The 12707-nt window shown below is 34.0% G+C and overlaps 1 protein-coding gene across 4 annotated transcripts in view; it reads left to right on the top strand.

Moving 5' to 3' along the window:
* The window catches only part of FERRY3 (FERRY endosomal RAB5 effector complex subunit 3), a 45616-nt gene that overhangs the window by 13171 nt on the left and 19738 nt on the right, over positions 1-12707 (top strand). For 3 of the 4 annotated variants that reach the window (XM_019756940.3, XM_019756939.3, XM_019756938.3), the window contains exons 7-10: positions 4728-4834; positions 5157-5354; positions 6181-6309; positions 10878-10952. In XM_019756940.3, coding sequence (XP_019612499.1) covers positions 4728-4834; positions 5157-5354; positions 6181-6309; positions 10878-10952 — 509 coding nt within the window. Of the gene's footprint in view, positions 1-4727; positions 4835-5121; positions 5355-6180; positions 6310-10877; positions 10953-12707 lie in introns of those variants that run through there. The other variant, XM_088801349.1, reaches the window with a different exon arrangement.

Below are 12707 nucleotides of genomic sequence, written 5' to 3' on the forward strand. Positions count from 1 at the left end.
ACTATCTCTTGTTTCTTTGAATTAGTTTCCGTCAGTGCAATAAGCATTGGTTGACTGCATCTTAAATGCTAAGCACTCTCTAAGCAAAAAAATAAAAATGACATCTGCCCACATGGAGATTATATTCTAGAGACTGACCTGTAAGTAAAACAATACTGTATAGAGTTATATGTGCAGTAATAGAAGCATGTACAAGGTACAAAAATAATACAGAGGACTTTCCATCACCCATAACTTGTATGATGCCTTAGGGCCTAAATACATTATGTTTCATATATTGCCCTAGAGCTTGACAGTGCCTGTGTTATTTCCTGGCTGTATATTCACACGTTGGAGAATTTTTTTCTTCTTTCAAATCCTAAAGTATATTCAATTGGAAATATATTTAATACAGTATAATAATCCTACTTCCAGCATTTTCAGATATGTGCTATAACATTTAGAAATAGCGTCTTATTTATATCATGTCAGTCTCCCCCACTAGTCTTGCCTTGAAAACAAAAACCATATTTGTTTTTTCTGCTGTTGTATACCCTGACCCTTGCCAAGTGTCCGGCTCTTGACACTGGCACATAAGACATACTCAGTAAATATGGGCTGGGTGGACAAACGGGCAAGTGGATGATCATTTAACTGTTTACCTGATATTTGTCACCTCTTATCTAAGTATTATAATCTCCCATTTGCCTTATTTTTTCCCCAAGTCAACACCTTAGAAATATTTAAACAATGTTCTTTTATATTGAGATGGGTAACATTCTTGATGATAACATGTTTGACTACTCCTCATTTCAAATGAAAGTAGTGATGAAAAGGGGAAAGATGGACTGCCAATGTCTGTATGCTATACTACACAATGGTGTTTTTTAAATTGCTGACTATACTCCTTATTTCAAATGAAAATAGTGATGAGGGAGAGCTGTAGGGAAAGATGTGTTGGGAACATCCATATGCTATAATGTACAGTGGTGTTTCTCAAACTGCTGGTTGCCATCAGCTAGGGATCATTCTAGATCTTTTACTTTCCAGTCAGACTTGTAAAATAACGAAAAAATGGAATGGAATGAATGGAACAGAGTAGAGTAGAATAGGGAAAAATAAATATCAGAGCATATCATGCCTGAAGCTTTCTATAAGTGAATGTGTGTATTGAGCCAAAATGTAAAATATATGCTGTATTTCGTGGTCAAAAATGTGGAAAGTAACTAATTTAGGGAAGCTGAGAAAACCCCTTGCTGTAAAAATTCTCTCTCACCGTGCTGCTACAGTTTCAGAAATTCAATGTATAGTATCAGTTCTACTGTGTAAATATTGGCCTCTAGCTGCTGCTGCTTTTGAAAACCAAATGTTCACTGGAAGGAATGTTTTTACTATGACTTTGTTTGGTTTGCTTTCCTTTTTTTGGTAGGGGTTTCCTTGGGCAACAGAAATCTGTTTTCAAGACAAAGACATATAGAACTCCTATATGAGATAGATAAAAATTGTATTTTATTTTTATTCATTTAATTTTGCCTTTTTTAAAGTCAGATCTATTGGAGGATAAATTACATAAAGTAAAAATCATCTGTTTTAGATTTACATTTTGATGAGTTTGACAAAGTTAATTAGTAATGAAACCATTACAGCAATCAAGATACAGGATTTCTCCTTTACACCTTTTTTTTCCTTTTCTACCTTTACAGTTAATCTCCTTTCCTGTTGCCCAGCTCTTGGCAATCTGGTCTGATTTCTGTCCCTATAGTTTTGATTTTTCCAGAATGTCATATACATGGAATCAAACTGTATGTAGCAGTTTGTGTCTTGCATCTTTCTCTTAGAGTAATGCTTTTGAGACTCATTCATGTTGTTCCATTTATGAGTGGTTCTTTCCTTTTTATTGATCATTAATATTCTGTTATTGTTGATCCATTCACTTGATGATAGACATTTGAGGTATTTCCAGATTTTGGCAACTATAAATAAAGCCGCTATAAACAGGTCTTTGTATATAGATATGTTTTTGTTTCTCATATATGAATACCTAGAAATGGAATTGCTGAATCACATTGTAAATGTCTTAACCTTATGAGAAACTGCCAGACTGTTTGCCTAAGTGCCTGTCCATGTTTCCGTTCTGACCACCAATGTGTGAGGATTTTAGATGCTCCACCTCCTTGTCAACACTTGGTCTTGATATTTGGTCGTTCTGGTAGGTTTTGTAGTGATGTCTCATCATGGTTTTACTTTGCATTTCCTAAATGGCTAGTCACGTCAAACAGTTTTTTCATATGCTGATCTTCCATCCATATGTCTCCTTTGTTTTTTGTTTGTTTTAATTGAGGTGTGAGAGTTCTTTGTATATTCTAGATACAAGTCCATCATCAGATAAGTGTTTTGCAAATATTGTCTCTCACCCTCTAGCTTGTCTTTTTATTTTCTTAATAGTGTCTTTTGAGGAGCAAAGTTTTAATTAAGTGCAATTTATCAATTATTAAATTGTTTGTGTCTTATCTAAGATACCTTTGCCTAATCCAAGATTACAAAGATTTTTCTCCTGTTTCCTTCTAGAAGTTTTATAGTTAAAACTTACATATATAAGTAGTAATGTATTATGTCACATGTATAAAATATAAATACAAATAAATTATTGACTATAAAATAATAAATAAATAAATATGCCGTGTGTGTGTGTGTGTGTGTGTGTGTGTGTGTGTGTGTTGGTCTACAGTTTATTTTTCTTATAATATCTTCATTTGGTTTTGCTATCAGGGTAATGGTGGCATCATAATGTGAGTGGTTGGTCTACCTATGATTCTGTCAAAGGGATTGATAACTGTTGCCATTGATTTGATATCATGTTTTATTTCTAGTGCTTCCATTTGTTTTGTCTCTTTGCTGAAATTCTTATCTGTCCTTGTGTTTTACACTAGATCTTTTCGCATATTAATCAGTTATTTGAAAGTCCCTTTCTTATAGTCCCGATAATCTGTTTCTGTCTAAGTCTGTTTCTGTTGATTGCTTTATCTGTCTCTTTACAATGGGGTTGTTTGTTTGCCTGCCTTTTTTTGGTGTCTCTCTTTTTTTCTAACTGAATGCTGGATATTGCATATATTAGAAAAGTAGACACTGAGGTGATTGATATTTATGTGCAGAAATGAACAGGCCATTCATGGGAAGGTCATGCAAATCCAGTGGCAGTTGAGCTGAGTTTGGTTTTATTCCTTCAGTACAGCACAAGCTTCATTTTCTGCAGTAGTAAGCTGCTAACACTTCATGTTTAGAGTGGGGCTTTGGGTTCTAGAGGGGTTTCTCAGTCATTCTGCTCCATCCTCCGCCTTTGGAAGTCTTTGCAGGCCTGGCCACAACACGAAGTCGCTGCCTCTGCTGTTGCTCACCCCCAACAGTAGACTGTCATTTGTCACTGGGTGCTAGGCTTATCATTGAGGGTGGGAGACAGCTGTCCGTTGTGTTTGTCCAGCTTCAGTCTGGGGCAAACGCTGTATATGTGGGTCTTGGGCTTGGGGCATTTACAGCATTTCTAGCCATGCCTCCTGCCCTGCCCTCACTGTGTTCTTGGAAGCACCTGGTGGACACCAGTCGAGAAGAGTTTGCAAATGTATGCAAACTGCCCTCGTGCTTGGCACTCGCAGCTCTTCTAAGTTTCCACACTAGCCCATACTTGACCATTAAGAATTGGTTGAAAATTTGGCTGATTTCCTGTTATCCCCTTATGTTACACCAATGCATTTCTGCCATGCTCTGCCAAAAGTGAAAACTGTGTCCTTCCTCTCCTGGGAGAGGTGTGTCACACTTTAGAATTTAGTTTACATGGTTGCCTTGTTACCTCAAATCTCTGATGGGCTCCAGAAAAATTATGATTTTATAGATGATCTGGCTTTTTCTTGTTAGAGTGGGAACAACATTCTTTTGTGTCTTTCTACAACCTAAGATGAGGATGTTTTACTAATACAAATTTATTTTTAGGTTTAAATTTGCCATATTTACTAACAAAGTCAGTGAGATTAATGAGATTGCTTGGATTAACCCCCAAAATGTAGTCAGGGGAATGGATGACTATTACAGCTTTTATCATCTTCAGCAAACCATGAAATTTGAATTGAACAGCTGTATAATTATAGTGCCTCCATGGAAACCTTTTCAGCAAATACAAGAACAGAGTAGAGCAGAGAGAAGTATTTTTTTGTGTTTTTTTTAATGGGAGGAGAATGTTGTGGGGGACGGGGGCAGGAAATGGTAAGAAAAAGAAAAGAGGATGTGAACACATCAAAATGAACTTCATCTTTTTTTATTGTTCCTTGTTTGACATTTTACTTTTTAATTTTTGTTTCAGTCATTTTACCTATTTTCTAGTTTTGCCTGCAGCCAGCCCTGATAAAGGAGGTATTTTTTAAAATGTCATTTTAAAGTAGTAAGTTAGTAACTTCATTTAATCATTCTCTTAGGCCACTGGGAAATATTAAATGATAATATATGAATTGATATTGTAGAGATTGAAGATGAAAAACATGTATTACTTACTGTGAGGAAATGAAAGAACAAGTAGGATTTTCGAACCTCTTGGTACTTAGATCTTACTTGTCACCATGGATTTAAGAGAAGTTTAGGAATAAATTAAGTTCTACTTTCAGCTGTTACTTTTGTGTCATTTCATTATAAAGCTTTCTTTCCTTTAAAAAAAAGTTCTTGACAGTCATTTCAAAAAAAATCAGTACTTTTATTAATTTCAGTGAAGAAATTAAAGTTCAACCAAGTCAGTTCAGAGAATCTGTAGAAGCAAATGGAAGGATTTACGAGGAACAGAGAAAGTTAGAAGAAAGTTTTACCATTCACTTAGGTAAGTGTATTAATTTTTTGCAGTCGTAATTTATTGTAAATTGTGAAACATTTTTTATGCTATAAGAGAAAAATTACTAGCATGAGTAGAATATACCAATTATTTTTAATTACAAAGTATATCCTGCTCCTTCTGTTCTAGTTTAAATATTACTTTTGCAAACAGAAAGATGAAGTATTAACAGTTATGAAAATGGGAAATGGCAAGGCCGTTTTTAATTATTTATAGTACAGATTGATCTGGATTCTTGTCATAGAGATTTCATCCTGTTATACTGGATTTTGCAGCTAAGTATCTTTCTGGGATTGTTGCCTGCCCCCAGGAGCCCAGTTGAAGACCATGCATAATTTGAGATTGCTGAGAGCAGACATGCTGGATTTCTGTAAGCACAAAAGAAATCATAGAAGTGGTGTGAAACTCCATCGGCTCCAGACAGCTCTGTCACTTTACTCCACATCTCTCTGTGGCCTGGTTTTACTAGTAGATAATCGAATCAATTCATACAGTGGTATTAAAAGAGGTAGGTTAACATTATGCATATTTATTTTATTAAATTTCTCCTTTATTACCATTCTTACAAAGAAAGGAATTAAATTATGGAAAACTTGAAAAAAAATTTAGTTACCCCAATATTCAAGTAAATGAAAAAATACACATGCCCAGCCATGGCCATTTTAGATTTGTGTTTCTTACTTTGGCATGGGTAGAATGCTTCAGGATATTTAATTTTTTCTTAAAATTCTATTATATTATAAGTAATACTCTTACAGCATTCTTGTTTCAAGGTATAACAAAAAGAATAATCAAGATATAAATGTAGTTTTCAATTTAGAAACAGATCCTGGCTCGGTGAATTTTAATTCATCCATTTATCCTTTTATGTTTTTTTAAACATCCTATTTCTTAAATATACTAGGTAAAATTCTACCTTCCCTCATAGTACAAATCACATTTATGATTATTTAAAACTTTTTAAATATTTAAAGTGTATAACTTTTTTAAAAGAAGCATGAATAGAGTCTGTTTCCTATCATAAATATAAGACACTTCTTGTATTTTTTAGCACTTTTTGGGACTGTATTATGATTAAAGTACCTTATTTAAAGAAGCCTTGGAATTATATTACATTTTCTTTGTTGTTTACTCTTTTGCGTGCTTGAGAGATTATTTCTGATCAAAACAAAATTGTTGTACCCTAACAATAAGACAATTATTGAAAGGACAAGTATAAGCAGTCATACTTCTGAATTTTCTATTCTATCTCACCAGATCTCCTTATTTATAAGTAAATACTAAACATTTGATAGTTCACCTTTAGAAGATTGTCAATGTTTTGGATTCCTTAGATTTTGCCACAGTTTGCCAAGAATGCACTGACTTCCATTTTCCCCGAATTGAAGAGCAACTGGAAATTGTCCAGCAGGTGGTACTTTATGCCAGAACGCAGCGCAGGAGTAAATTGAAAGAATCACATGGTCAGTAAAACTCAAATTTCTTAAAATTTCGCTTTCAGTATGTTCTGTCCCTAAGCATTCTAATAGCATATGGGCCATCATTGAAATATATTAAGTTGGGTTGGTGGAAGGGTGGAAGGAAGAAATGAACAAAATTCAAGATCTTTAGAAGCTTGGACTCTGTTCTCAGTTTCCCTTTTATGCATGATCTTATTTAAGATCCTTAGCAAAAACTGTTTTTAAATGTCGATTTTATAGTTATATTTGACATAGGCATTCAGTGGAAAGTAGGTGATCTTTTGACCCAAGTTCTGTACCTCTAAAATGGACATAATTATTACTATAGGAGGCATTGAAATCACAGAGTAAACAGTCACACAAATATATACTTTTTATATCTTTGACTCATTAGGTAACATGAAGTCAATTACCAGAATTGTTTTCAGGTGTTCTTTTAAAAAATTGCTATGTCCAGAACTATGTCCTGCTTTTTCTATATCTATCCATGACACGGACATCCTTTCTAACTATTTAGGAGATTTGCCAGAAAACGATTTTAAAGCTACAGAAAAAGTTCATGGCTTCTTTCTTCAGAAGATTTCTATCTATTCATAGAGAAACTTAAGGGAAGACATAGATAAAAGAAAAAACTGTCTTAAATTACAGATTAATTCTGCTATTTTTTTAATTGAAAAATGAAAATTTTGTTTTAATTGAAGTTTATTGGGATGACAATTATTAGTAAATTTACATAGATTTCAGGTGTACAATTCCATATTACATCATCTATAAATCCCATTGTGTTTTTACCACCTAGAGTCAGTTCTTGCATCACCATATATTTGGAAAAATGAAAATTTTTAAGTTTTTTTAAAAATTAAATTGGTACCATAAATTTGTTTAGTTGGATCAAAATATAGGGTAATATTTATTCAAAAATATATGTAACATGTGATTTTCTTCGTTTTCTGACATTTTATGTTATGTCACAGGCATAAAATCATAATGCATGTTCCTCTCTGGCTTGAATGCATACTTAGTATTTAATTATTTCATATAAAAACTTGATGTCTTGCCCAGGAAATAAAATATGACAGGTCTTTAAGTTGTGGCTGATCAGACCTTTAAATTTGCTTCTGGTAGTTCAGATATCTTTTTTGTTCGTTTGTTTTGCAACTGCAATGTTTAAAAGAAAGCATTATAGTACTTTTGGTTCGTATTGTTATATCTTTGCTTGGTGTCTTGGTTCCTCTCTCCCATATAAATTGTATAACTCCTCCTTCTGATGCTAGACTGTAGCTATCTAGACAGCTTGATTAGCATTGACTATAGTTTCCTTCTTCAACAGATTTTAAATGATACTTATTTTTAATCATTTCTTAAATAGGTAAAAGAATCTCAAGATTCACAATTCAGACTGTACAAAAGAACATACAGTGAAGGTCTTTGTAAACCTGCCCACCAGCCACCCAGTTTCCTACTCCAGAGGCAGCCAGTGCTACCTCACATGTACTTCCCAGACATGTGTTTAGGTATATACGAGCACGTGTATCTGTGTATTTATTATCCCTTTTACACAAATGGCAGCTTTCTCTGCACATGTTTATGTGCTCTGCTTTTTGCTCTGAATAATTTCTCTTGGACATCATTTCATGTCAGTACATAAAGAGCATCCTCATACTTCTTACTGCTGCATAGTAGTCCATTGCAGGATAAGCTATTATTGGTCAGTTCCTTATTGATAGATATTTAATCTGTTCCCAAAGTTTTTCCTATTATAAATTATAATGCATGAATAACCTTGCACATATATCATTGTGTGCATGACCACATCTGTAGAATAGATTCCTAAAGAGAAATTTCTGGGCTAAAGGACACATACATTTATAATTTAATAGTGCAGCAATTGCTGTCTGTAGCAGTTCCACCAGTTTATAGTCTCACTAAAGGTGACGGTGGCTTTGCTGTGGCTGGATGTGTTATACTTGACAGAACCAGGCTGAGTTCTAGGAAATCAGGAAAGTATAGCCCAACAAACGGCCATTTGAAAATTCCACTGTGTCCTCTTATTTGCCTACCATCGTCTTCCTCCATCTCATTCAAACTAGCAATGATGTGATCAGTAACATTTTACTATTATTCTTAGTAGTGACTAAAGCGTGAAGACTGAGATCATGACAGGTGTGGGAGGAGGATTCTAAGTATATTTACGAGCGATAGAAAGTCTGCAGTAAATGACAGGAAGTTTTTAAACCACATACGGTTAAGGCAATGTGTGTACATCATGGTATTATTTTGTTCTTGTTCAAGCAACTATTTTGTGGTTAAATGAGTCAGTGAAACAAGTAGGTTTATAAAAGACAACTTTCTTAAAGGAACCAGCATGTTGTTACAGAGAGTTTTGTGAAAATACTTTCTCCGTCTTTTCCTTTTCTGTGCGTTCCCACGTGTTTGTTCTACATGTTTATATCCTGATGCACAAGTGCCTGTTTGTTCTAAGGCATTCCATTGTTTTCCTTACTGTGTTTATTATATAAGCATCTTTATAGTCCTACAAAAACAGTTTGGTTTTGTGCACATTTTGTATACATTTTTTCATTAGTTTCATGTGTACAAAATGTAATAGTTAAGACATTTACACCCCTCACAAAGTGATAATCCACTACCCCTCTGACATCGTATGTAGCTGTTACAATTCCACTGACTCTATTCCCTATGCTGTGCTCCACACCCTGTGACTATATATATATATATATATATATATATATATATATATATATATATATAAAATTGTAGTTGACATTCATTATTATTCAGCTTCAGCTTCAGGTACCCACAGCAATCAGGTACCCATACCGTCCATGAAGTGGTCTCCCTAATAAGACAAGTGTCCATCAAATACCCTACAAAATCTTTACAACATTATTGATTGTATTCCCCAAACTGACTTTCATATCCCCATGGCAATATTGTAGTTACCGGTTGTGCTTTCTAATCCCCTCACCTTCTCCCTCATCCCCACCCCCTTTCCACCTAGCAACTTTAGTTTTTCCTTTATATCTCTGAGACTGTTTCTGATTAGTTTGTTCATTATTCTTTAGATTCCGCGTATAAGTGAGATCATATGATATTTGTCTTTCTCCGTCTGACTTATTTCACTTAGCATGATGTTTTCTAGGTCCATCCATCCATATATATATATATATATATATATATATATATATATATATATATACACTTTTTAAAAATGAAAAATAGCCATTTTCTTATTACAAAGTATTACCATTAAAACATGGAAAGGGAAATGGACTATGAACTGTTCTCTTTTGTTTACTTAATAGGGATTCTGTTGGTTAAAACCCCTGTGAAAAAAATTAGAGTCCTTATTGTCTTTTGTTTTCTGTACTATGATCAAACATTTAAAGCTTATCAATCAATGGCTCTGTATGAGGAACTATTACATCAAATGTGGGTTCTGGCAACACAGAGCTCCTCTTTGTGCCCCTCTCTCCCTCTTTCTCTTCACTTATAAAATGTATGCATTTACAAGGGATAGTGTTATAAATCAATTCATCAAAGTAGTCAATAGGTGAAAATATTAAATTACTTTTATTTAGAACATTCTTGAAACCACAATATTCCCTTGGTATTTGCAGTTTACTCATTTGAAGTTCTGACTCTTTTCAAGTGCTTTTCTAATGCTGGAGGCCATTCCAAATAGTTTTGTATTTAACTGAAATAAATATTCAGCCTCTTAAAGAGAGCTACGTTGAATGCTAATATTCATTCTGCGTTTTTGAGTTCTGATAGGATTCTTATAAAATTCAGATGTGTCTTTTATTAAAAATATTTGTATGCATGTAGAATAATTAGTGTGCAAACATAGTAATATGTGGTCAATTGTGACGTATCTTATTTTACCAACATTTATCCTTTTAAGTAATATCATGTCTTCTAAAAAGAAAAAAAACAACAACTAGTGACTCTGAATTTTAAAATACTGCATTTAGAACAATCTCACATTATCTGTTTGAAATTGAGTATAATGTCAGATAAATAACACATTTTAGGGATGGGTTGAATATCAAGTGATTCCTGGTGCTACTAACCATTTGTAGTCCTGAACAGTTATATCAACAACAGTGACTCCATTCTAAATATAAATATGGCCACACGACAACTATCTAATGAAGTTATGTGTCGTTAACTTAGTGCCTTGAACCTCCCAGGTGAAAAATAGGGTATTGGCAAGTCTAATGTGGTTAGGATCATAGGATTTGAAATCTGAGTATTTGGGTTCAAGACCTGGTTCTACCACTTACCTGTGCACCATTGGTAAAGTTAATTAACCTACCTAAGCCTCAGTTTCCTCATATATAAATGAAGAAGTAGTAATAGTACTTGCCTCATAAGATTGTGGTTATAGGTGTTTTGTAAGTATTAAATGAGATCATCCATGTAAAAGCATGTGTCATGCATCAGAATGCCTGGCACCTAGAGACCCTTAGTAAATTTTTACTGTTGTGGTTGCTTGAGGAGTGTTTTCATATGTTGTTATGTTCTTTCATGTTGCATTATCTTATTAATAGATTCTGGAAACCCAAGTGGAGAAAGTGACGATAAGACTAAAAATGCTGATAGAAACTATTTAAATATTTTACCTGGTAAGTATTATTTTAAATTGCAATTTTCTTATGCACATTGAAATCATAGATTTTAAATCTAAGTTCTTATGGTGTACTTTATAAAAAGTTTTTCAGTGTATCACTTTGAAACAATATTGTATCTATATAATACACTTTCACAGATGTTCTGCAAGTTAAATCTTGTACGAATACTGACTTTTTTCTAAATCCGTAGAAGAAAAATGGCTCAAGCTGTTGCATATGTTTTGTTATTTGCTATTTCAGATTTCCTTTTTTATACATTGTTCTTAGTTTCTTAAATTAACCAAGAAATAGTTTTTACTCTAAAATATAAGCAATGGTACATACAGATGTAAACAGTTGAACGTGTAGAAAGAACATAGGTCACTTGATTTAGAACCTTTCTTACTTTCATTCCCCCATGAATTTTCCTGTTTTCCATTTCTTTAATTTCCTTTATTTTTGGATACATTGTTTAGAAATCAGAAATTCAGTCTCTTCATCCTCTTCTATATTGAATTCATTAGTAGCGTTTGTATGACAGGGTATACAAGGAAGGGCTATTTATTTACTTTTTAAGTGTAACATCTTTTCAACTAAATGGTAAATTTTGCCCGTTCCTAAATAACCATGGTTGTTTCCTCACATTTCCTTCCCCAGATTTTCTACACATAGATCACATTCCATTTAATCTAGCAAATGGCATACCCATTTCTGGTGTTCATCTTGTCAGGCCCAGTCAGTTAGCTTGTGGTCATCAGCTTCCAAATTATCTTCCACCTTCAGATCTCCTACCTTCGTGGATAATGTTAGAGGCAGGATTGTGTCACCACAGGCTGTTTCCTTCACTTTGTGGAACAGGAAACTGTCCTCCTCTCCATCTAAAAATACCTTCATTGAGACAGGATTTATTGTATTTCTCTTCATAGATCCATAATTTAAATCATCTATATTTTGTGGCTTTCTTAAAATGTGTCAATCTTATTATCTATTCCGGAAGTACAGATGTCTGATTTTTCTTTTTAAACTTAACTCTTTATTGCTATATTTATTACCTTCCTTGTTCCATTTTGGGAAAAGCCTGTAGGGTTAGTATCTTGTTATCACCACCAAGTCAGGAAGATATATCATAAGTCTGCATTTAAAAAGGGATGTTAAACTATTCAGTTGGATATGCTGGTAGCAGCTGAATTTCCATTTCATTAAAGGATGCCTGCACAGCTAGGAAGTAAACAGGACAGGAGAAAAGATTCAAATCACAAATTTTTAAGTTGCAGAAAAACCCAATATATAATTATTAACCGATAGTTTTGCTTTGTTATCATCTAAATAGTTACAGTTTATATCAGCTAATTCTCACAACACCTTTGTAAGGAAAGCAGTCAGGCATTATTTTCCCATTTCATACACAAAGTACACAGGATCTATAAGTTGGATTGATTTTCCCAAGGTCACTCAGCCAGTAAATGCTAGAGACCAGCTATCCTATCCCAATCTAATTCTGTTTCTACTATAGTATTTTGATTACTACTGCCAACCAGGACGCCCATTTTATTAATGGGTAAAATGAGGCCAAGAGAGAAGTCATCTAAGGTCAAACCAAGCAGTGCCAGTTTGGGGATTAGGAACACCTGAACCGTTCACTAAGTCATCTGCCTCCCCACTGGACCATAGCCTGGGTTTAATGCTACAACTTCCATCACCTAAATTATCAGTAGGATTTTAGGAGCTAATACACTTCACTGGGCCCAAAAGGACATTATCTCATAGAGT

Source organism: Rhinolophus sinicus, chromosome 1 (genome assembly GCF_057876585.1).
Source record: "Rhinolophus sinicus isolate RSI-liver-muscle chromosome 1, RSI-T2T, whole genome shotgun sequence".
NCBI classification, from domain to species: Eukaryota; Metazoa; Chordata; class Mammalia; order Chiroptera; family Rhinolophidae; genus Rhinolophus; species Rhinolophus sinicus.